Below are 24523 nucleotides of genomic sequence, written 5' to 3' on the forward strand. Positions count from 1 at the left end.
TATGGAGGATTAGTGCACAAAAACAAAAATTAAGTTGGTAACAATGACTGTGGTTAGATTTAGATAAGAACCATTTCAATGGCTACCCTACATTTATGATAAAATCCCAATCTAGAAATCCAAAACAAGAATAATGTTTATCTAAATCATAATTAAATAATAACTTCTCATCATTAAATAATAAATAATGTTTATTTTCTATGACAGTAATAATTATTTCACTCAAAGCAATGAGAATGTAGCAAACACATTTTGAAATTCGAATTTTCAGGTTAAATAATTACCGTTCGAAATCCATGTCAATAAAATTAATAAAATAACATTAGAATATACTACAATAAAATATTTTCTGTTGTCTATGTTATTTTATAAATATTTTTTAGTTTACTTATAGTATTTTTCGGTAATTCTAGTTAATCATAATTCTAAATATCTGAATACTGTTTTTAGCTGGATGAAACGAAGTTAGGTATGATTTTTCCCGCTAGGTCGCGCGCTTGTCGGTTCAGCCATTTTGCAGTCATCTGAACCAGCTGTTGGCGTGTATTTTGAATGCGAAATTATTGTTTTATCTATATTTTTTCTGATTCTTGAATGAATAAAAATGAGAACTTTGGCTGAAAATTTTCAACTTCAATTGGATTATTAATTTTTAAATGAATTAAGGTTGTTATTTATAACAGCATCACACACACAAAGATTTGATGGATTTCAGCCATCATTTAATCCATAATTACCCACTTTTCATATTCAATGGTAACTGTAGGAAAAATGTAATGTGAAATACGTGCGCAAAGTTCCTCTGCTGCACTCAAGAAGCCATTCCGCCCTCGCCTACGGCTCGGGCGTAAACGTTTCTTTCGGTGCAGCAAACTGACACTTTGCGCACTAGTTGCACAAATAACTATTCCATGTCATTGATAAATGAATGAATTGATAGATAAACATTTTCCTGTGGACAGGGCAGAGTGTTGGTTGTGTATGGCACAGATGTGTGTTGACAGAGTATGTTTGACGTTCTTCAACGATACATGAACTCATTAAAAACGATATCACTGCATACCCCAAGATTTGCTACACTATAATTCCAGGGTTTTCATATGAGAAACATGTTCTAAACTCCTAATGAGATTGAAACTTTTCAATGTTTTCTTGAAATGTAAAGAGGCACCTATCTTTATTACATACATAGCATGCTTAATAAATGACTTTCACCTTCGCCACCCTTCATATATAACATTCAAAACTACACAGGTTTATGTATAACATTAATATAATAACTATCTCCTTTTTGGTAAGTTTCGAATAAGCACGTCATCTAAAACCAACTGCAATATCGTTAACTACACGACTTGTCTCCATTATACACACAATAAGCTTCGGTTGACTTGTGAGGTCCTTTGAACCTTTGGAATCCGTCCCTTCAAAACATAACTACAAAATCGGCCCAAGCGGAAGTCATGTAACTCTCCATGATTATAAGATAAGAACCTCACTATTAGAACCAAAAATTGGAATAATAATAGAATATTATTGCCTTTATTAAGGGCGGCGTTAGGATTTAGAGGACTTGAACCTAAGCTATCTACCATTTCAGCTGTTTCAACTACAATGTAATGTATTAAAACTGTATTTACTACAATGTAATGTATTACAACTGTATTTACTACAATGTTGACTTGTATGGTCAATGTTCTCCTTATTTACAGTGTACTACAGTCTACAGAAGACAGAAATGAAAACAAATGAATGAAGACAGAAGTGATGATCTGCTCTAAGGACTCTGAACTAGATTTAATAAAATTAGATAGAAATTCCCTCAAGCAAGTGAAAAATTTAAATACTTGGGTAGTATTATATCTGAAAATAGAAGGGACAGAGATGATATGAAACGTCGTATAAGAGAAGCAAAGGCTATTTTAATCATAATAAGAAAAGCGTACAGCTGAAAGCGAAAAAGAGTACAGCTGATGATGCGTTGGTTAACTACGTGAAACCATGGTTCTGTTTTAAAGTTTTTAATAATTTTTTAGTGAAATTTGACAATATCTTTGTTTTCTTATTATGGAGAGATTTCACATCACCATCAATTCTGCTATTTTAATCAGTAAGCGGCATATCCTTTCCTCAAATAGTCTCAAGCTACTAATCAGAAGAAGGTTAATAATAAGTGTTAATAAGAAGTTGTTAATAAAAGAAGTTTTGATAAAAGTGTTAAGAAGAGTTAATAAGAAGTTGCATTTGGAGTATTGCACTCTATGGTTCAGAAAAATCCATTTTATTAAGGAATAATTTTTTACAATAGGCTCTCAAATGAAATAAAATCTATTAAAACAAATAAAAATGTATTTAAAGCCCAAGTAAAGAAATATTTATTGAATGGTGGCTTCTATTGCATAAAGGAATACATGGATACATTTCAATAATATTGTGTTCTTATCAATATTAATAGATGTAGTTGAGAAGTTGATATTGTGGTAATTATTCATATCGAATGAAAAAGACTAAGAAGTTGTCAAAAAACCACTGATTTATTGATAATTAGAAAGACTGGTTTCGGTTATTACATCATTGTCAATCTCTGATAAACTAAAACTAAAAACTAGTATAAATTCGCTCACTACTATAAATTCTGCTGCTCTTGTATTTAGTTTTAGTTTATCAGAGATTGACAATGGTGTAATAACCGAAACCGGTCTTTCTAATTATCAATAAATCAGTGGTTTTTTGACAACTTCTTAGTCTTTTTCATTCAATATTAATAGATGTGGTTGATAACTTATTGTACTTTTGTGTTTTGTACTTTGTGATATTGATCATTTTCATGTATTTTATTTGTTTGTATAATTGACATTTGCCATATCTGTAATTGTACAGCTTTTTATGCAATAGAAATATTTATTATATTACCTGGACTATTGGTAAGGCAGAAAACAGATAGATAGATAGATAAATGACTTTTATTAACACTTTACAATAAAAGTGATGTGGGCGAAATTGAGGCAATAAAAGCCCCCTCTTCCATTTAACCCACCAGAAAAAAGAGCCTTTGAAGTATGGTGCTGGAGACGGATGTTCGAGTTGAAATGGACTGATAGAAATACTAATGAGGAAGTATTTCAAAGGGTTGAGGGAAAGCGATCCCTTTTGCGTATTTTAAAGGACAGACGGCATTCATGGCTTGGCCATGTATTTAGACACAACGAATTCACGTTAGGAATACTATTCAATAATTGGACAAAGGGCACGTGGAAGACCCCGGCTACAATATCTGAAGCAAGTTACCAAAGATCTAGGGATCCAGAGCTACATCCAACTGGAAAGTACAGCTCTGGACAGAAAACGATGGAAAGCTGCCTACCAATCAAATTCAAAATTCAAATTCAAATTTTATTCAATCCAATTCACAATATTTACAAATTATGAGAAAAAAATAATACAGCTTAACAATATTAGAGTAATAAGTTAATAATTTATAAAGTACATAAAAGTCTAATTTATTAAACAATAACATCAGACAAGAATTCGAACATGCTAAACCAGGACTAATTTGTGAATTTGGATAGAAAAATACTGCTTGCTGAGAGTACAAAACTCTACGTCTGCGAGCAGGAATGAATATCTGATAATTTATGAATTTATAGAGAAGTAGAAAAATATAAAAAGAAGAAAGAAAGAAAAATTAGCAACCAATCACTCACACATTCACACTAACCATGCTCACTTTCCAATTCCAGCTCATTTAGCCAATGCATAGCCACCATTATCAGAGTATTTTAACTAAGAAACCACATTGAATAAGGTCTCTAGATAGTCAGGCATAAGACCTCTAAGCCATCCAAGAACTTTTGTTTTAAAAACAAGTCGATTTTGTGTTCTCTTAATTTCAAGAGGAATATTGTTGAAAAACTTAGGGCCGAGAAATACAAACGATTTCTGGAAACAAGTGGTATACGATTTAGGAAGTCTTAGTAAATCAGATGTCACTCTCCTAGCTTGATAACTAGGAACATCCCTGAACAACGCATGACCACAGTTCCCAGACATAACATAAAACATATACAATACCTTGAAAACAAAGATATATCTGAGAGGCAAGCATCTGAGACTCTGAAAGATAGGAAAAGAATGTTCATATCTACCCTCCTTCTTGATGGCACGAACTATGGATTTTTGTATAGTTATCAATCAAAATGATTGAAGCTAAAGAAGAAGACAGTCTACAGTGTGTTAAGTTTTTAGAAGTTCACTGTAAATTTTGTTTGATTAGAATAAGTAATTTCTAACCTAACAAACCAGCCATGTAATTTACTGTGATGTGTTTGCTGTGCAGTACGAACCAAAGAGCCGTCCCTCGTTCGCCGACATCGTTCGACTGCTGGAGCGGTCACTGGAGCAACCAGTGGTGGCCACCCCCAGCCCTGTCACACTCGGCCACTGCAAGTCGCCGGGCATAGGTGCACGTACACTGGTGGGTAGCCCCAGTCCTGTCACACTCGGCCACTGCAAATCGCCTGGCATAGGTGCACGCAGCGAGGAGGTGCTACCCACCACAGAGTCGCAGCAACCGCCATCTACCAGTCGAAAATGTGAGCTGCTCATTTGCACAAAACTAACAATAATTTCAACATCAAGTCAGGATTCTCAACTTTATAGTATTGTAGCATAGAGAAACAATAGCGTAAGTAGATATCCTATGGTATAGGGCGTGTATGTCGCAACTTTTACTGTTATCTCAAGCCAATTACTGTAGATTATTCTCGATTTTTACTGTTTTGACCGGGTAAGAGTGTATAAACGGCACAATATGAGAGACTACCAGCGTCATAAAGCTTCACAGGAAAGAACTACGTGGACTATCAGCTTGAGATAACAGTAAAAGTTGCGACATAAATGCCCTATACCATGAGATATCTAGATATCTACTTATGCTATTGTCTATCTATTATTGTAGTGTGGTATCTCTCCATAACGAATAAACACTAAGATGTTTTCAACCTATTAATAATGGTTGACAGCATCTCTTTGTTGGAAGATTCTATTAGAAATTGCAGTTAACCAACTGCTGGAATATTATTACTGTATAATAATTATTCCAATATGAAAGCTATATAAATAGAATTAAGGACTTCTGCTACTGCAAATATTGACCGAAAAACTAAATAGGAAAATGGAAATATGAATAATGAGCCCGTTCTGGTACATAGAATGTGGTAAATTGTCCGATCCACGATATACTAGGTAAAAAGTTCCGCGTCCGATGGGAAGAATTTTGACAGATTCTGTACCAGAAACCAGTTCTAGTTCCAAGTTCCTGCCCCACAGTCGAACGAAGCCTGGTAAATTGTTACAGTTCCAACTATCCGAGCTCTCATTGGTCGATTGAATTGTAGTCTGCTTGCTTCTCTGCGCATACGCTGATAGCTTGTTTGTTTACCATAGCATAACCTACAAAATGATGTTTGATAACCATTCGTTGAATGATTTTTTCTCTATAGAAAATTTTAGAGTAATGGAATGAAAGAAATGCACACTTTTCTAGACGATAAGTTTGTAAAACAGCCTTTCTTCATTTACGCAGCTAGTAAACAACACATTTTGGTGTAAATCTTCTTTATAAGTGCGCGCCAAAAGCTTGAACCAACAATTTTGAAATGGCGTTCCATGGGAACATTTTGCACTAGTCACGTGATGTAACAATTATTTACGATTGGAACTGGGACAATTTATGGTACACAGAACGTACACAATGTTACCGGATTCGATTCCCGGTCTGGGCACAATTTTTGGACAGTTCTATTCTTTTAATTTCATTCTGCAATTTAGTTCTTCGGCCAATATTTGCAGTAAGTATAAGAAGTCCTTGGTTCTATTAATATAGCATTCATTGGATATTTGAAATCATTATTATACAGAGTAACATCTCTGTGTGTTTGTTCATTAAGTTAGGATCTTGCAGCTAGTTGAAATAGGTTGTTGAATAATTAGTTGAGTAAACTTCATGGACGATTTGCAAAAGAAAAAATTGAGAGTTTCATTACAATGGGTTTATTTAGATTGATTTTCACAGTTGCAAATTTGACGTCCACACTGAACGGATTCCCCTTATTTGCAATGGATTTATTTATTATAACCCCATACATTTTGAAAAAGTGTGTTGAATAATTCGTTTGATAAAACTGATCCGGTTATCCCGGATTTTTTCAACTCGGACCGGCTTCGATGCCAGTTAGTCCGGGTTATCGAGGTTCTGTACTGTATGAATGATGAATATTCAGTTATTGAACACTTAGCAGAAATGTTGTAGAATTTCCCGCGATGAATTTAGTAGAAAATGTATTGTGTTTCTATTCAATTACTCATCGTTCGTTTTGATTATCACCATACAACTGATAGTATAATTTTTATTTATTTATTTGTGGATTCAATTATTACAAATCATATAAATATGATCGGGACGAACAACAGCTTCGGCCCATTTCTAACCTATAAATCACTCTCATAATATTTTTGAAATCTTACATAGTTTCAATTTATAAATTCAAATCTTCATTTCTATAATATTCTAAAAGACTGAAACTATATTTGTTTTCAGCGAAATCAGCAAGATGCTTAGGTGTTTGGTTTCAATACTTGAGAAACTCACTATGCAAGAGAACCAAAAATGAAACTTCATAACACAATGATGCAATTTGAAGACCAACTGCCATGTATTGAAATTCACACAATTTTGGTCAAGTTGAATGCAACCAATTTTTCTTAGTTTATCTATTTAAATCAGTCCTTATTACCAGTAAAATTAATTAAAGTATTGTTTGTATTCTTTCCACAAATTGTTATTCTATCAAACCTTGTAAATTATGCTCAATCATTAAAAAATTTTAACATTTCCATTGCAATCATTTTGTTATGAATTTCATCACTATTGTTGTTAAACTATGGAATGTGGGAAAAGTAATTGTGATTTTTCAGTGATGCTCTTCAATATTTGCGAATATTATTGATCTAATTACTTGGAATGAATTAAAGAGCGAATCAATCATAGTCTCACATGAAAAAGTATGTTTGAAATTTTAATTGATCTCATCACAAATCTTAAGTCTTATGATCAATAAACCTGTTTTAGTCTGAAGTGAATTGAATAATAATGAACCATTTTATGAATTTTCTATCACTATAACTAGCTCTTGCAATAGGAATGGAAATCTACAAGTAGATAAATTTGGGCAGTGATGTCTCTTGATGATTTATTTATTCAAAATTTAAAGACTTTATTCATGGTGTAACTCTATTCTTTCTCATTCATTAAATCTGAAGCTTGATAAAAATTTAGTTATTTTGTAAAACAGGGAAAAAGTTCTTACTCTTGAGAACTACAATGAACTATCAAATAAATTATTATAAATATCTAATGTTGTGGAGCCTTTCTCATATACTTTCTCATCAAACAGATCTTTGGTTCTTTCTATAATTCATTTCTTGTTCTGACAAATCTTGAAAATTCTTTATAGTTCTATTTGAAAGTCTTGAAACCATTGAAAAAAAGAATTGATCAATTCAGTCCAAATTCATGTATGCCTGTTCTGTTCTACAAATTATTGATAGTTTATGCTTACACAACAATGATATTTTCCCCTCTGCTTTGTCATTTTGCCTCCTTTTTTAATATTAATATTATTCACTTTTAATATATGAATCGGCCTGAGGAGAAAGGGAACATGTCAAAAATCAGAATTTTTCAGTGGAGAGAAAAAACTGAATACAGATAAAAGTATTGATAATTTCAAGACTTTTTTGTCATTAGGGTGCAAACTATTTTAAGACAACAATTTTAATCCAGTGTAAGCACTTATATAAGATTCAACCCTTAAAATTGAGTTTTTTCGACTTCCTATTACTCATGATGATATTATAAATTATCACTTTTACGATAAACACCTCAACCGAAAACAATCTAACCTCAAATTAACGCGTAAGTAACCTCAAAGGTAACCTAACAATAGCATAAAAATCACAACTGACAAACAGCTAATTTTCGAATGTTCGGCGTTGAAAGGGAACATGTGTGTCATGACTAGTTCCCTTTCACTCCAGTACAGCAAAAATACGATATCTGTTTCTCGTATAAAGAGAATGCTGACATGTACCCTTTCAACCATAATCTAGGTATCCTATAGTAAACAACTCATTTCAACCATAAAAAATGAAAAATTTTGACATGTTCCCTTTCTCCTCAGGCCGATTCATATATTATTTTACTTTCTAATATTATTTCCATTAATAATATTATGTTGATATTATCAACATAGTTTTTACATGGGTAATTTAATTTCCTACCAAGCAAATGCAAATGGTAAACAATTACTTTTTTCCCCTCTTCTAAGGTACTAAGTTATCATACACTTTTGAATCAAATGTTTGTTTCAATAAATTTATTTTTCCTTATACTAAGTAATCCATCACCTATCAGTTGGTTATAAATGGGTTATAATGTAACAGGGGGCTGTTTTTGCCTTAACTTTGTCCACAACACTTGCATTTCATTATGATGTGCTAATATGTAGATGATGTGATGAACTAATATAATATTCCTTTCATTATCTTCGTTATTTCTCTTTTCAATCTTTGAATATCTCTATAATTTCTCTTTCAGTCTCTCCAAAATATTTAATACTTTCTTTCTCTTCTATCAGTATTTGGTCAAGTGCTGACAAAACACACCCTTTTCTGCACTTATTTAAATCAATATTCGGGAATGAAGTAGTAAAGGCCAAGCTTGTTTTTCCTTTCCCAATCATTCGATCAAATCAAATGAAATTTATTTCCTCAAGTAAAACATACAACAGAAATATCGGTATTTAAAATTATACATTAATAATTTAAAACTTTATTTCATTGAATATTATAAAACTTGTATTATAATTGATGGCCTAATACTAGGTTTATGAATTAAATACTGTTCTTGAATAATAAAGTCGTGGCTATTTTTATCACTGATGAATAAATAAATAACACTGAATAGTGAATAGTATTGAACTTTTAGTACAATTTATGGTTCTAATGCTAGGTTTATGAATAATAAAAATAAAGGTCTATGGTTATGGTTATTTTTATCACTGATGAATAAATAAATAACACTGAATAGTGAATAGTTCTAATGCTAGGTTTATGAATAATAAAGGTCTATCTATGGTTATGGCTATTTGTATCACTGATTGATAAATAAATAACACTGAATAGTGAATAGTATTAAACGTGTGGTACAATTTATGGTCTAATGCTAGGTTTATGAACAATAACGGTCTATGGTCTCTTTTCTTTTAGGGCTACTTGTAATATTCATGCCATTTTTGAAAAAATCACTTGAAAATGGCATGAATGTTGAAACATGTTGTAATGAAATAATTTAAAAAAAGGTACTGAGATTTGTTTTTTCTATTTAAAGGTCTATGGTTATTCTTATCATTGGTTATTAAATGAATAATCTTATTTGAATCAAATGTTTGTTTCTAATGGATTTTTGTTATGTATTTGCAGTAATCCACCGTCGCTCGCTGTCAGAAGACGTGGGCCTGCTTGTCTTCCCGCCACACACGGCGCCCAGCGACAAGGCTCGCTGCCACTTCCTCAGCGTCGCATCGCCGCTGAAGCATGTCGGCGAGGAGATGGCCCGCGGCGATCCTCACTACAAGCCATCCTCGTCGAAGGCCAACCCGTTCACGGCACTCGGCCAGTGCAAGGGTGTCAAGATCCTCGCCTCGACCAACTCAACCGACCTGTTCTCGTCCTGCTTCGAGTTGCCCTCACCGTCGCCGTTCCGGTCGGCCGAGGAGAAGTCGCTCAACCCGTTCGAGTCGTCGTTTGAAGGCAAAACTAAACTGGACCTACCTTGCAGCCATAGTCATCAACATAGAACGGGGGATAACTCCCTCAAAAATGCAGACACAAGGGTGGTTCCTTGTAGGAAATGTTGTTCTGAAGGTACTGAACTCCCTAAAACAGCAGACCATGTCCACATCTGTACTCACCACCAACCGAAATGTTGTCCTGAAAGTTCAGATCTTCTTAAAACAACAGATCATATCCACTCATGCAATCGCCACCAACAGAAATGTTGTCCTGATGGTTCAGAGCCCCTTAAAACCAACCCCAATCTGCCCTGTAGTAGTCACCAACAGAAGTCTAGTGATGATAGTGCAGAAACTCAACCAAAACCAGACCCCAGTGTAATTGTGGAGCCAGTCGTGAAACCTTCGCACATTCTCAAATACAACAATCAAAATAGGTGTAAACAAAGACAATGTGAAACTAGTGATAGTAATGTTAGTTGTAAGGATAGTTGTGAGGAGCGGGATGGGGCATCTAGTACAATGACTAGGAATAGCTTTACACAAGTGAGAGAGTTGAGGAAGACTGGTGGAGTTAGAGGGAGAGGGTCAACAGCTTCAGAATCAACAAGAGGGTTGCCAACTTCAGAATCAACAAGTGAAGGGTTGACAAGTTCGAGCTCAACAACAAGGGACCAGAGAAAGACTGGAGATGTGTTGAGTAGGGTGGGGCCGATCGATTCTAGAATGTTCTACACGTTTAGAAAGGAGTCGTCAAAGTCACCGGAAACTATAAGTGATGACGGGAGAAGAATGGCAGAGTCAAGAACAGTTACAACAGCATCAAAAATATCCCCTATGGAATCCATAAATGATGATGGAAGAAGGGGGATGGTAACATCAACAGAATCAAAAATATCTTCAATGGAAACATGTCCAACAGAATCAAAAATCCCGAATGAATCAAGGGCTTCAAGGAAGAGTGATGGAGTGGATGCTGCAAAAGTGAGAGTGTCATCGTCGAATGAGGATGCAAGGTTTGAGAGGACACATAGTGAACCTTTGGAATCATCTAGTGGCTCACCTTCAACAGTTGTTTCAAAACAATCAGCAGATGGAGATGTGGAAGATGACAAGGATGTGAGACTGAGTGCAGGTGGCAGTGCTGTGGCTGGTGGCTCATTTCGTGTGGAGCCGCCAAGGTACTACACCGGCCTCAAGACAAAACCCATGTCGCTTCCATCCTCACCAACGTTTTCCAGAAGGAGAAGCACAATGACAGTCCTGGCCACCGATCTCTTCACAAGGTTCACCAAGTCACATCTGTCCAAGTCATCTGGCGGCTATGATGAGTCACTTAGGTTCCTGGGAGCCACATCATCACCTCTGCACTACACCGTCCACACAGACCCGCAGAAACGGATTCCGTCCCTGTTTGCTCACCCGCTGTTCAACAAACCCCATGGACACCATCTCCACCACCACCCGGCCGCTTTGATGATGGTAGATGATGGCAAATGTGCGCAGTCGGCGTTTCTGCCGCCTCTGCGCACGTGTTCGTCGAGCTCGAATATTGGCGCAACTCACCTGGATGATCTGCCGACCTCTCCACCAGGCGGCCTCGTGCTTCCGGGCGCTTTCTTCCACCCGGGCCCCGTGGTGCCGGCCGGACAGGGCTTGAGGCGGCGCGGCTCCTGCGAATCGGGCTTCTTCAGCAATCTGGGCGAGGATTTTTGTCTTCCAGGTGGGTTTTGTCATCCAAATTCAATTGATTGTCATATAAAATTTGTATTGAAATATGAAGGATGGTAGTATTATATTATAGATGAAATTAAATAGAGATTGCATTCATTCAAATGCTAATTAATGTATTATTATTTAACGAAAAACCTGATTAAATGCTGTAAATCACCCCGAAGACTTCTGCTACTGCAGACATTGACAACAGTGTTAACAGCTATTTTCCCGGTAGCTGTTAACCCTGTTGTCAATGTCTGCAGTAGCAGATGTCTTCGGGGTGATTTATAGCATTTAATTAGGATTTTCGTTAAATAATAATTATAAGTATTGTATTAGATTAAACTTTGACGTGTCATATACTGCGGGAGCGTTGCTCCCCTTGATGCAGTTTAATAATTGTGACAAACAAGAAGAGTAGAGTAAATTGAAACTAAAATTCAAGAAATAACTCAAAAGAAATTCCCTTCTATTTTCACTTTTATAGCCATTGAAAACTGTATTGGGATAGAATATTTTTCAAGGCCAAAACATATTATTTTATCATAATATATCACATAACCAATAAACATCTAAACACATATCAAAATCATGATTTCATTTCCAACCTATAGACCCTCATTATAAAACTGTTGTATTGATTTGTGTATTTGGCAATGAAAGTTATCCAATCAATGAAACCTCTTTTTTATTCATTGTTTTAGATCACTCGGCCCCTGCGCTCAGGTCTCTTTATGAATCATTCTTGTATGTGAAAATGATCAGTATAACTCAAAATTTCAATACTCATGATCACAATAAACGACATAGAGCCGATTATCATCTATAAAGCCATAATAGCAGAGTTTTTGAGGAAAACCCCAGTTTTTTTTAGAAAAACCTCAGTATTATTCGAACTCACTGCCGGCGCACAAGTTTTCTTTGCCGGTAGTGCCATTTTGTAAGTTAGAATGTTTATTTTATCAATCGGTATTATTTTATGGCAAATAAATGAATTTGAATTTGAATTGATATGTGAACATTTATTAATGTTGGATGCGTTGGATTGCAGGTGTAGAAACAGTGACGGCCTCCTCAGTAACACTCTCCTCGTCGTCGGCCACCTCCTCTCTGTTCCTCGACTCGGGCGCCACTGTCTCCTGCAGCCTGGAGGACATAGCCACGCCCCTGCGCGGCTGTGGTGGAGGGGGAATGCTGCACTGTGGTGGCGGTGCGGTGGGAGGGGGAATGCTGCACTGCGGTGGGGGCGGCGGTGCGGTGGGAGGGGGAGGCAAGCGATCGTCGTCTGTCTACACGGACAGCAGTGAGGATGTCAGCAGTCTTGGCGGAAGTGACTTGGCGGCCGCTTGGGATGATCGTGCCGCTTCCTTGCAGGTAGGCCTATTCTCAACTAAATCTGTAAAAATTAGATTAATAAACGTTATTCCCCCCAGTATAAATAGTTTTTGTCATAGTCATTAAATCTCAGCTGAAGGGCTCAGAGGAGTAACGCACATAGTCCAAAATTTAGATTTTCATTGCAACAGGTGGCTATCGTGCTGTACTATTGCCATGCAAAATAATACAGAGATATATTGAACATAGTCCTAGATATGAGCAGAAGAAGAAATAGCATACAGAGTAGTAACGCACAAAGTCCATGGCTTGAAATGTAATAACGAACAAGGTCAGAGGAAAAATGCACAGAGTCCATGTAGCATTTTATTCAAAAATGTTCTCCTGAAAAATTTGCTGTTTGTGACTATGTGTATTAATTCTCTGAGCCCTCCAGCTGTTTTCCATGCATGAAATCAAGCACGTAAACAACTGTTTGTAAAACAAATAGTGTAAGGGAACCCTTCAATAAGTTGGAGACTGTTATAGATATAATACTATAACTTTCAGGATAAGTTATTGGTCAAATACTCTACCTTTTGACTTAATTTCAACCCCTCATAAGGGGGTGACTTAGAGGTTATAACTCGAATATTTTAACTGTAAACACCCATTGTGTGTTACATAATTTAAAGGCCTTTTTAAAACAAGAAAGATGGCACCAATAAAAATTTTCTATGATACTTGCATCAAAAATGGCGACTGATTGAAGTTTTTGTTTTTAAAGAAATGTGGGCTTGTAACTCGAATATTTTAAATGTAAACACCCATTGTGTGGTAAAGGCCTTTAAAATGATGTACCACACAATAGGTGTTTACATTTAAAATATTCGAGTTACAACCCTCAAGTCATCCCCTTATGAGGGGTTGAAATTCAGTTGTACGTCAAAAGGTAGAGCACTCGATCAATAACTTATCCTGAAAGTTACAGTATTATATCTACAACAGTCTCCAACTTATTGAAGGGTTCCCACACATATGATTCACTCTGTATAATTTGAGTCAAGATATTGAATATTTCATCTACCTCGATTTGAGCTGTTGTGAGTTTAATTGCAATGTGGTACAGTAGGCGTCCCGTAGCTTTACCTCCGTAACTTTGAAACGGCATATAGGCAAGGTATGGTGAGCGGGATAATATTCACGGCTTTGCAAAAACATCAGCGTCAGACACCCTAAATCGAGGAAGCTCCCTACACACAGAGATTCTTCATGAATGAGAGAGTTGCAACTTATCAACGTTAGTAGACAGTCTACTAACTTTGGCAACTTATCACCAAAAGTGGAAAAAGCATGTTGAACGAATGTTAGCTGATGGCTTCACTGAAAATGTTCAAGTACCGGGTGACCCAGAATAACGGGAACATTTGAAAACGCCATAAAACATTAGTGGGAAGGGCAAAAATGATTTTATTCAAACTAATGTAAGGTTCAAGATTGCCATTTGAGAATTATTAATAACATATATAACTTTTCGACTATTTCTTCTTCAAGATGGCTTCCTCCTGCACGAATACACTCTTGAAATCTGTGTTGAGATTCCTGAACGATTGCTACAACATTTCAGCTGGGATATTGTTAATTTCATTTTGAATTGTCTGTTATGATTCAACCACAGTTATTGGTCAAGTTGTAAAAACGTTTGATTTGAGATAGCTCCACAAACAGAAAATCGCAGGTGGACAGATCATGGGATCAGAAAACGCAGATGTTGCAGCGATCAATGAGGAATCGTCAACACAGATTTCAAGAGTGTATTCGTTCAGGAGGAAGCCATCTTAAAGATTTTATTGTCAAAAAGTGATAGATGTTATTAATAATTCTCAAATGGCAAGTCTTGAACTTTACATTAGTTTGAATAAAATTATTTTTCCCTTCCCACTAATGTTTTATGGCGTTTTTAAAAGTTCCGTTATTATGTGTCACCCTGTATAAGCCGGTAGGCAAAGCTACAGGGCCTGGACTGTAAACTGTGTTGTGCTAAAAGTACGTAACTCCAAAAAGCTCCTTGTGTATCTTTTTGGATCCAACACGTTGCTTTTGAGAAGATACAAAAGAGCATCTGTTGCTTATGGAAAGATAAATTATTAAAAAAAAAATTAAATAAATAGATAAAAAGTTTTCAATTATTGCATTTCTCGAAATCATTGTTATATTTTCTCTGTTAAGTATTTCAAATCTTCTCAAACACGATTATGACAGTTTGTTATTATAATTATGCCAAGAAATTCAATAATAATTAGAAATTTTCTAAAATTCAATTCAATTTATTTTTACACACACGTACAAGTTTGATAACAAAAAGAATACATGCAAACAACAACAACAATACACATTAAAACAAAATAAAAAGAAAATGGTGCAAAAAAAGGTTGGAAGATTGAAGGGGTTTTCCAACTATGGATATCCATGTACTAGGAAAACCTTCAAATGTTGGATGTTTTTGAACGGGTAGTATTGTATTCTAGTGGTCCTCCGCCGATAGGCAAAGCTATAGGACCCGAACCGTACTGTGTATTAAATATGTTTTTTATTTTTTTGTTAAAACAGGCAGCTCCACAGCAAATCAGCAAAATCGTCGAGTACTTTGAGCGCAAACAGTCGAATGTTGCCCTGTCATCGAGCCGGTGGGACCATGTGGACCCCATCTCCTCCTCTTCGTCACACGTGTTCAGCGCCTATCCACAGCGCCAGTACCACCAACTCAACCATCGCGAGTACTACCAACTGCGCCGCTGCTATCTGCAACAGGAGGCCACCAGGAGCAGCAACCTGCTACCAGGCGCCGATAGGAGCAGCAGCCTGGTACCGACACCAGCAGGTCTCGCAAATGCCGGCTTTGTGACGTCACACGCGCCGGCGCACAAACGCGGCATCAATCAGCGGCTGATGATCTGCGAGGGGGCCGTCAGATCCAAGCTGCCGATCTTTGATAAGAAAATGACTGATTGATGGATGTGGAGTGCAGATAGAGGCAAGGATTGAGGGGTGAGATCATTGATTAGTCAAATTATTGATGTTTCCATATTTCTCTTCTAAAAGAACTTTAAAATTAAGAAACCACATTTCATAGTATGTACTAACAGCAATTTGATTGGGAAATGGCTGATAGATTGATATCCAATACAAATAGAAGGAATGATAAAGGCTCAACTCACACTTACGCGACTCAGGTCGAGATGAGACTCGACTCTAATCGAGAGCATGTGTTTTCAAATGGTGACACTCAGACCAGTCGATTCTAGTCTTCGCGACGTCAACATTTGAAAATACATGCTCTCGACTAGAGTCGAGTCTCTTCTCGACCTGAGTCGCGTAAGTGTGAGTTGAGCCTAAGAGACCATTTTTCATAGGAGCAATTTGATTAGGAAATGGCTGATAGAGTGATGTCCAATACAACTAGAAGGAATGATTAAGAGGTGAAGTGATTTTTCTCCATTCGTATTGATTTTTACATTTGTCTACCGTAAGTTTAAAAATCAAAGATTGTCAAACAATTTTCATCTATTCTTATAGTGCCCCTGTTTTGTGACCAAAAAATGGTGGATTGATGGCTGTTGAATGAAGCTATGAGAAAATAATTGTTGAGTGTGATAATCGATGATTCAAATTCTAATTTCTATATTTTATGTCTACAAAAAGGAAAAAACTCGAAGATTGTCAAACCATTTTGAATATAATCTACTAATAGTGATTTGGTTAGAATATTGCTGAATTATAAATGTTGAAGGCAGCTAGAAGGAATGGTTGTCAGGGTGAGATGAGTGATTGGTTGAGTTCAAGTTATGTTGTGGTATTCTTATAAAATAGAAATTTAATCAATGGGTCACATAGAAAGGAATATCTTCTAAATTGTTAGCTAGTCATTCAGTATTGGAATTAATTGTATGGTATATAAATGGAAGAACTTGAAGATTGTAGGAATCACTCGTAGTAAAAAGTAAATTCGTATGGCTTTTGTTGGTGGGGAGTCCCTTGCGGGAAGGTCCCACCGCCCGAATATATAATTGAAGCCGTCAATGGGCCTCATTCGTAGTGTCCCAGTTTGATGAAAAAACGGAAAATCCATGTCAAATTCGGATGAATTGCAAGTAATGTTACCTTGCTTGATGAGAGACGTGGTATTTGATGCATTTACACAAAATGAAATGAACATTGTCGAACCATTTTCAGTAATTCCTAATGAGTTGGAAAACGAATAGAATGAACTGCTTCACTAATATCTAAAGATAATATAATAAATGAATAACAAATACAATAATAATTGAATTTGTGGTTTCAATTAATTGTTTATGTTTGACAATTTCAAGCTCTTTTATATCTATGATTGATTCATTAAATTGGTGTCAATTTGAACCAATTCAATCTCTTGTTTTGTAGACAGCTATATGTTGTGGTTTTGTGAGACTTACGTTTTGTTGATAAAATAGAAGTTTGATTAATTGAATCTTTTCTAATTAATGATTTTAATAAGATTGATGCAGCAGCTACACAATCAAGATCTTTACATTATGATTACATACTTGAGTCAAGTAAGTCTTGGGAAGCTATGAACAGAACTTGAGGATTGCAATACCCGAGTTAGACTTGAGAAAGCCGTATATACTTTGGGTCGAGTAGTTTCCGTCAGATAAGTTCTCTAACAAACTATTTACAATAAACGGGTATCTATTCTATTTATTTTCACTATTTTATTTGTTATTTCCCTATTTATTTACTAAAAATAAGAGTTTTTAATGAACAAATATAGAGAATCTATGCGGGTTACAATCCTAATTTTGAAGCATTTAAGCTTCAACCCCTACATTTTTGAAGCTTGGAGGTTGTAAACCGTCTTCTATAAACTGAATTGAATCCTATTAAGATCTTGTTTTCCCGAATCAATTGATTCATGATGATATTATTAGTTCGTTTACTCAGTTCCTATTATTTTCTTCGGTCAAAAATGTTTTGAAAGGTTTCCTTAACAATGGAACTTTTTTAAAAGTTCAGTCTCTATCATTTTGTTATTTTGCTTTTGTCTCAAACTATTCGTTTGATTAAAATGCTTTATAATAATATTAACTTGGAATGTGATCAAATTTAGCATATTAATGAGAGATATGTTCCGTTTGAAAAAACATGGAAAGTAATAACGATTTTATTTCTAATCTATTGTCAATCAATTACAGAAAAAGTGATCAAATCCGGTGTATATTGATCGGGAAAAACTCTGTTCAAAAATGTATTTATCCGAGCAACAACTAAGAACACTGAAATTAATATGGGGCTTTAGTGGTTGTAATTATCAATTTCAAAAACGAATGCTAATAAATTGAGATTTAGAAATAGATGAAGTTTGAATATTCAGGGAGATGATAAGTAATAGCATTGTAATTTTGATAGATGAATCGTGAATGTTGTGTTTTAATGTAAGATGATGCTCAAGATATTGATGTGAAATTGCCGATTTTGCTCGGATTACGAGAACGTGGTAAAGTCCAATAGATAATTATTATTAAAATTGAAGTTAGATATGTATGAATGAGAAATAAGAATAGTTTTTTTGGAAGAGGGATTGAATTAATAATTATTTTAATCCCTTACTCACGAGTTGTATACTAGTTAATCAAAATTAGAAGATGCCTCAAGGAACTTTTAATATTTTTGTCTTTAATAATTATAGTATTTATGAGAAAAACGTTCGTATTTTTCGAAAAATAATTCAACATTTATTCTATTAGAAAACTTAACTTCAATGTTCATGCTCCTTTGTTGACTGTTAATAAGCTCAATAAATATTTGCAATCGTTAGCAATATCCTAAAAATATTTCAGGGAAATTATTGTGTCTATGATTACTGAAAGCAATGAATTGTATTCGATTTAGGGTAAAACAAACTTCTACCACCTGCCAGAATTTATTTTTAAAACTGATTTATTGGCACTCACCTAGTGGTGCGGAGCCCACCTAAATGCACCGTCATAAAAGAGCACCCATTAGGGCCTCTTACCAAAGAATATTGTAAATTTTTCCAATTTTTAGAGTCCTTCAAAATAAAAGATTAAATTAGTTTGGTTGTAATGTTTAATAATACATGTCCCTCTTTTTGAATAACTCTTCTGGTCTAGTATTAACATTGTTTTATAATTATGTAATATGAAATCTCTATTTCCTAGCTCTTCCTTCATGGTATATAATATTTCAAGTTACCTAATTGTTTCTAAGAAACTGAAGTATACCAATTGATGTATAAATTTATAAAACTTCAACATTTTCAAATCCATGTGGTATTCAAATCAATCCTTGATTCATTATTTTTTCATAATTTTCATTTTTCTCTCATCCTTACTAGTAAACATTCATAATAACACCCTTCCCTCAAAAATTATGAATCCCTTGAACTCATTCATAAAATCTCTGCTGTTGCATCTGAACAATCTAGATTTGAATTCAACCAAATGCAAGATTGAAAATCTCCGAAATATTACTATTGTATTTACTTGAAAATCGTGAATTTTAGTCATCGTGTGTAAAAGAAAAGCTTGAAAGAACAAAAATGAAGCGAATAAGGTTACTGTATGTTTAGATTAGAAAGACTGATTGATTAAAACAAAACTAATATTTTGATAGAAAAAAGGATATCACAGTATTGTTTGAATATTTTAAAACAAAAATTCAATGTGCAATTGATGTTAATTTTAATCTAATACTAGATGAACAAAGATCAAATATACTCTATAATATTACAATTTTATTATGTCAAGTCAGGAATGTAAACTTGATATTCGTAATAAGATAATACTCATGAGAGATGTGTAAAGTATTCTTAGTATAAATTTTTAAGTTAGCCGATTAGCTCTTGCAATAAATCATATTGTTGGGTGAGACATGTAAGGTATGTGTATAAATGTAAAGAATCACTTTTTCATTACCAAAAATCAATAAAATCAATTTATATCCTAAGTAATAATTGTCTGTAAATATTGTTGATGATTATTATTCTGTATAGGTATTATCATACTTTTTATTCAAATAGAGTGTGAGAATGTGTGTGTGTGTGTATGTGTTTGGGATCTAATACTTGAGTGTAAACGGTTGTAAGTAATCTAATGTACGTAAGTTTTCATATCATAATTGTTTTATGATTATGATTTTCGTATTCTGATGTTCCTATATTTCGTCAAGTTTTGATGGTATCTTTTATCCTTGAATGATTTTAAAGTGGGTTTGTTAGTGAGGTTTCAAATATGTTTTATAAAACTATGATTTTATTACAACGAATACTCACAAATAGTTGCTAGTTTTTCTCTATGCAGCTCAAAACGATAATACAAGCAGTGTCTTATTTGATTTACTCTGATATTGAAGTGTATTTTTGTGTTTCGCCTCTCAAAAGATTAACTAAAATTATCGTAAGAGTATATATGTTTGAACAGGAAGTATAGGTTTACTAAAGTTTCAAAGCATCCGTTTATTCTATAACTAAAATTATCGTAAGAGTATACATGTTTGAACAGGAAGTATAGGTTTACTAAAGTTTTAAGGCATCCGTTTATTCTAAAGAACTCTTGAATGGTGAGGACTTTTATTAGATTATCGTGTATTTGGCAGAATTAAAACTACACGATGACATCCTCTAAAACAATTAAGCAGTTGTTACTGTACAACAAAAATACAAATTCCAACGTATTAAATTACAGTAAATGTTCCTGCTCCTTGAATAAATTTAAAGGTTTATAGGATGATATTCATGTTGACTAAAGAATATTTTTTTCTAATACATTTCGTGTTGAAATGCTTTAGCTTTGAAACCTCACTATCAATTCTTGTATAATTTGTTTTCCTCCTATCCTATCCTATCTTATCACGAATATATTATTTTTTCACCTTGGACGTAATACCTCACATTACAAAGATTCCTAGGGATCATCTATATTAATTATTATTGATATTCTCAAATATCTGATATTCAGATAAAATAAACTATCATTCACACACTACACCAATTATATTAAAAATAAATAGTATTTTCTGCGGGTTATTGTAAGTGTATCAGGTTTTGTCTTCCATTCTTAAATTGAGATTTTAATTACGTGCATTTTATTCAATTTTTTGTTTTCTTGAAAGAAAAGTCAGGAAATAGGACGGTATTTAATAATTTTTCAGGAAAATTGTACACAATGACAATGAATGAAAAATAGCCGATTGGACGTAATTCTCCAGAAATTTTTCAATGTAATTCCTGGTCGAAAATGTGTATTTATGTAAGTTACTGTACATTAAGTTGATAGAAAAAGAATATAATTTCTGAAACCCTTTTATGTTCATAGTAATATATGTTTTTTTAAATTAACTTGGAGGTAAATATTATCCTAAATCAAAATATAATTCAACCTCTACTAGAAAAGTGAATATTTCATTTTTCCAGGATGTATCCAAGGATGATATTTAATTTCATTCGAATTTCTCCAAGCATTCTACATTCTTGAAGGTATTGTAATTTCTATTCATGTTTTCCTATCAATGCGTTTGTGAAAAATGTTTGCATTTAATTATATATATTGAATTTGTTATTACTGTTGATAATTTATTAGTATTACAATTATATATATGTTTATTATATTAGAACACAAATTCGAAGAGATGAATTTTCACAAGTCAAGTATGGTTTCAAATAATACAAAGTATTTCAATCAATTAATTTTGTTTTTTGTTGAGTATTATTATAAATGTTATTTTATAAAATTATATCGCTGTCTGATAACTGAATTATCCCGTCATCCAACTTTATTCTTCCTATATGTATCCTATATCCCATGCATTATTTATATTTTATCCTCCACTAGCCGTCAGGCTCGCTTCGCTCGCCATATCCGTCTAGCCAGGGGGCTCCGCCCCCTGGACCCCCGACTGGATTGTCCAAGAATGAGATTAGCAGGCTCGCTTCGCTCGCCTGCATTTTTATCATGTTAGGACAATCCAGTCGGGGGTCCAGACTAAACGTCTGGCTAAACGGATATGGCGAGCGAAGCGAGCCTGACGGCTAGTAATATAATATTCCCAGGATTGAAGTAGCAGTGCCCAATCAATTTTTCCTCGATAAATGCATTTAAATCTTCAACTTGGTGCCAACCTAACAAAGTCAACTCAACTTAATGCCAACCTGACAAAATTATTAATTTAGTTGCCAGTTAACAACTGTTTCGAAGAGGTACTCTATCTAGATTATAGTTCTATAGTAACATATGATATGGAAATTTGAATTATAATTAAGAGATTGGGAGAAGAAGAATATAATTTCTGAAACCCTTTTATGTTCATAGTAATATATGTTTTTTTAAATAACTTGGAGGTAAATATTATCCTAAATCAAAATATAATTCAACCTCTACTAGAAAAGTGAATATTTCATTTTTCCAGGATGTATCCAAGGATGATATTTAATTTCATTCGAATTTCTCCAAGCATTCTACATTCTTGAAGGTATTGTAATTTCTATTCATGTTTTCCTATCAATGCGTTTGTGAAAAATGTTTGCATTTAATTATATATATTGAATTTGTTATTACTGTTGATAATTTATTAGTATTACAATTATATATATGTTTATTATATTAGAACACAAATTCGAAGAGATGAATTTTCACAAGTCAAGTATGGTTTCAAATAATACAAAGTATTTCAATCAATTAATTTTGTTTTTTGTTGAGTATTATTATAAATGTTATTTTATAAAATTATATCGCTGTCTGATAACTGAATTATCCCGTCATCCAACTTTATTCTTCCTATAAGTATCCTATATCCCCATGCATTATTTATATTTTATCCTCCATTCATTTATTGAGGGATACTTTTTGAGGAGTAGTTTTTAATTGAAGTTTTATGTTAAACACAAATGAGTTGTCTTTGAATAAAAAATGTGAAAACCAGGAAAAGGATAGTTTAGTCAATTACAATAGTTTTGTCATTTTATCCCAGATGGAAGATCTATTAGAAATTGCAGTTATACAGTATTATTAATGTATAATAATTATTTCAAGTATCCAATTAATGCTATATAAGTAGAACTAAGGACTTCTGTCAATATTAGCTGTTCTTAGCTCTATTTATCTATAGCTTTGATTGGAAATTTGAAATAATTTCTATAGAGTAATATTCTATTCCATTTTTTATAGAATTACTAGTACCACAAAATATCCTATTATATTAAGCGAGCAATTTCTGTAAATATATATTTATGTGGTTATTTGGGTTACCTATATAACGATTTTCACGAAATTTTGAACATAGTAGGTTTATGATATAAAAATTCGATTGCACTAGGTCTCATCCCTGAGAAACTCGCTGTACGACATTAAAAGGATAATAATTAATCTTGGCTGAAACAGCTGAGACTTTCGTCGTCTGTGGATAGTAAAAAGTGAGCGAGTGATTCTGTGGAAAATCAAAATATCGCATCCCCGAAATTCATAAGCTGACGTATAGCCAGCTGTAAAATATAAACACGATCATTTTAGAGAATTGTGTTTTGTTTATCAATAGATAAAAATAACGAGCGAAGCTCGATGCCCCGATATTACTATATTATACGGTACCTACATCTATCTACTCATATTATTTAAGTTAGTAGAAAATAATATTTTCCATGAGGATTCAGTTTAAGGAATCGAGTACCTATTATTTCATTCTTAAATTTTGAAATGATGCTTTTTAATAAAACAGAAAATGTGGTATCACCTTCGAATTTTACGTTTAAGCAGGAATTATACTGTTGGAGCTATTTTGAAGAAAGAAAACAAGTAGGCCTAATATCATTAAATGGTGTGGACAGTGACACTATGATTATCAATAATGGTGTGGTTCCGGGAAGAACCTTGGCCCATTGCTTTTCCTCATTTACATCAACAATATTACAAGGTCGAAACTTCATGGACAACTGTTTCTGTTTGCTGATGATACAGCTCTGGTTTCAGATCTGGACAGAAACATTTAATGAAGCTTCATCTGACTTGGTTAAGTTGAAATCTGGTTTGATAACAATATTCTCTGTCGATTAATATTTCAAAATCCAAGTGCATGCTAACTTTACTTCTAAATAGCCTTGGACATACCTTTCCCAAGCCTATGATAAATTTTTTTTCATAATTTGGATAAAATATTTTGTTTATTAATTATATTTTTATATTGTTGAAAAACGATCTGGAACGTTGCGGAGCTGGAAAATGATAGTGCTTCCTGCTTTATCGAATGTTAGACAAGGATAGCAAAAACAATGTTATTTGTACTGCCAATATAAAGTGGACCTTACGTGGTGTATGTGTCTGACTTGGGTGATTGGTGTCTAATCTATGAGAAAAAACCTGAGCCCCTCCACTCCCTCGAACACAAAGTCATGGGACAGTGTCCCAGTCACAGCCTGGTGTCCTAATATGATACAGGATCTATTGATTGTTATTCTTTCCGAGGCAATAAATTCCCGAAATTTTATAAAATGCTACATGCTAGATATGACGACTTCTTGACGACTGCCAATGATATTTATTTATTTATTCCATTGTCATTACAGATCATAATTATAATAAATATAATATGATTGGGAG

At 34.0% G+C, this 24523-nt stretch overlaps 1 protein-coding gene across 6 annotated transcripts in view; it reads left to right on the forward strand.

Moving 5' to 3' along the window:
- Positions 1 to 22660, forward strand: part of LOC111045830 — an 85790-nt gene extending 63130 nt beyond the window's left edge. For 3 of the 6 annotated variants that reach the window (XM_039439926.1, XM_039439924.1, XM_039439923.1), the window contains exons 8-11: positions 4334 to 4589; positions 9538 to 11571; positions 12616 to 12938; positions 15489 to 21668. In XM_039439926.1, coding sequence (XP_039295860.1) covers positions 4334 to 4589; positions 9538 to 11571; positions 12616 to 12938; positions 15489 to 15890 — 3015 coding nt within the window. In that variant the 3' untranslated portion in view covers positions 15891 to 21668. Of the gene's footprint in view, positions 1 to 4333; positions 4590 to 9537; positions 11572 to 12615; positions 12939 to 15488; positions 21669 to 22272 lie in introns of those variants that run through there. The other 3 variants (XR_005572787.1, XR_005572786.1, XM_039439927.1) reach the window with 3 other exon arrangements.
- Positions 22661 to 24523: the final 1863 nt, after the last annotated feature.

The sequence above is a fragment of the Nilaparvata lugens genome, chromosome 13 (genome assembly GCF_014356525.2).
Source record: "Nilaparvata lugens isolate BPH chromosome 13, ASM1435652v1, whole genome shotgun sequence".
In the NCBI taxonomy this organism is placed as follows: Eukaryota; Metazoa; Arthropoda; class Insecta; order Hemiptera; family Delphacidae; genus Nilaparvata; species Nilaparvata lugens.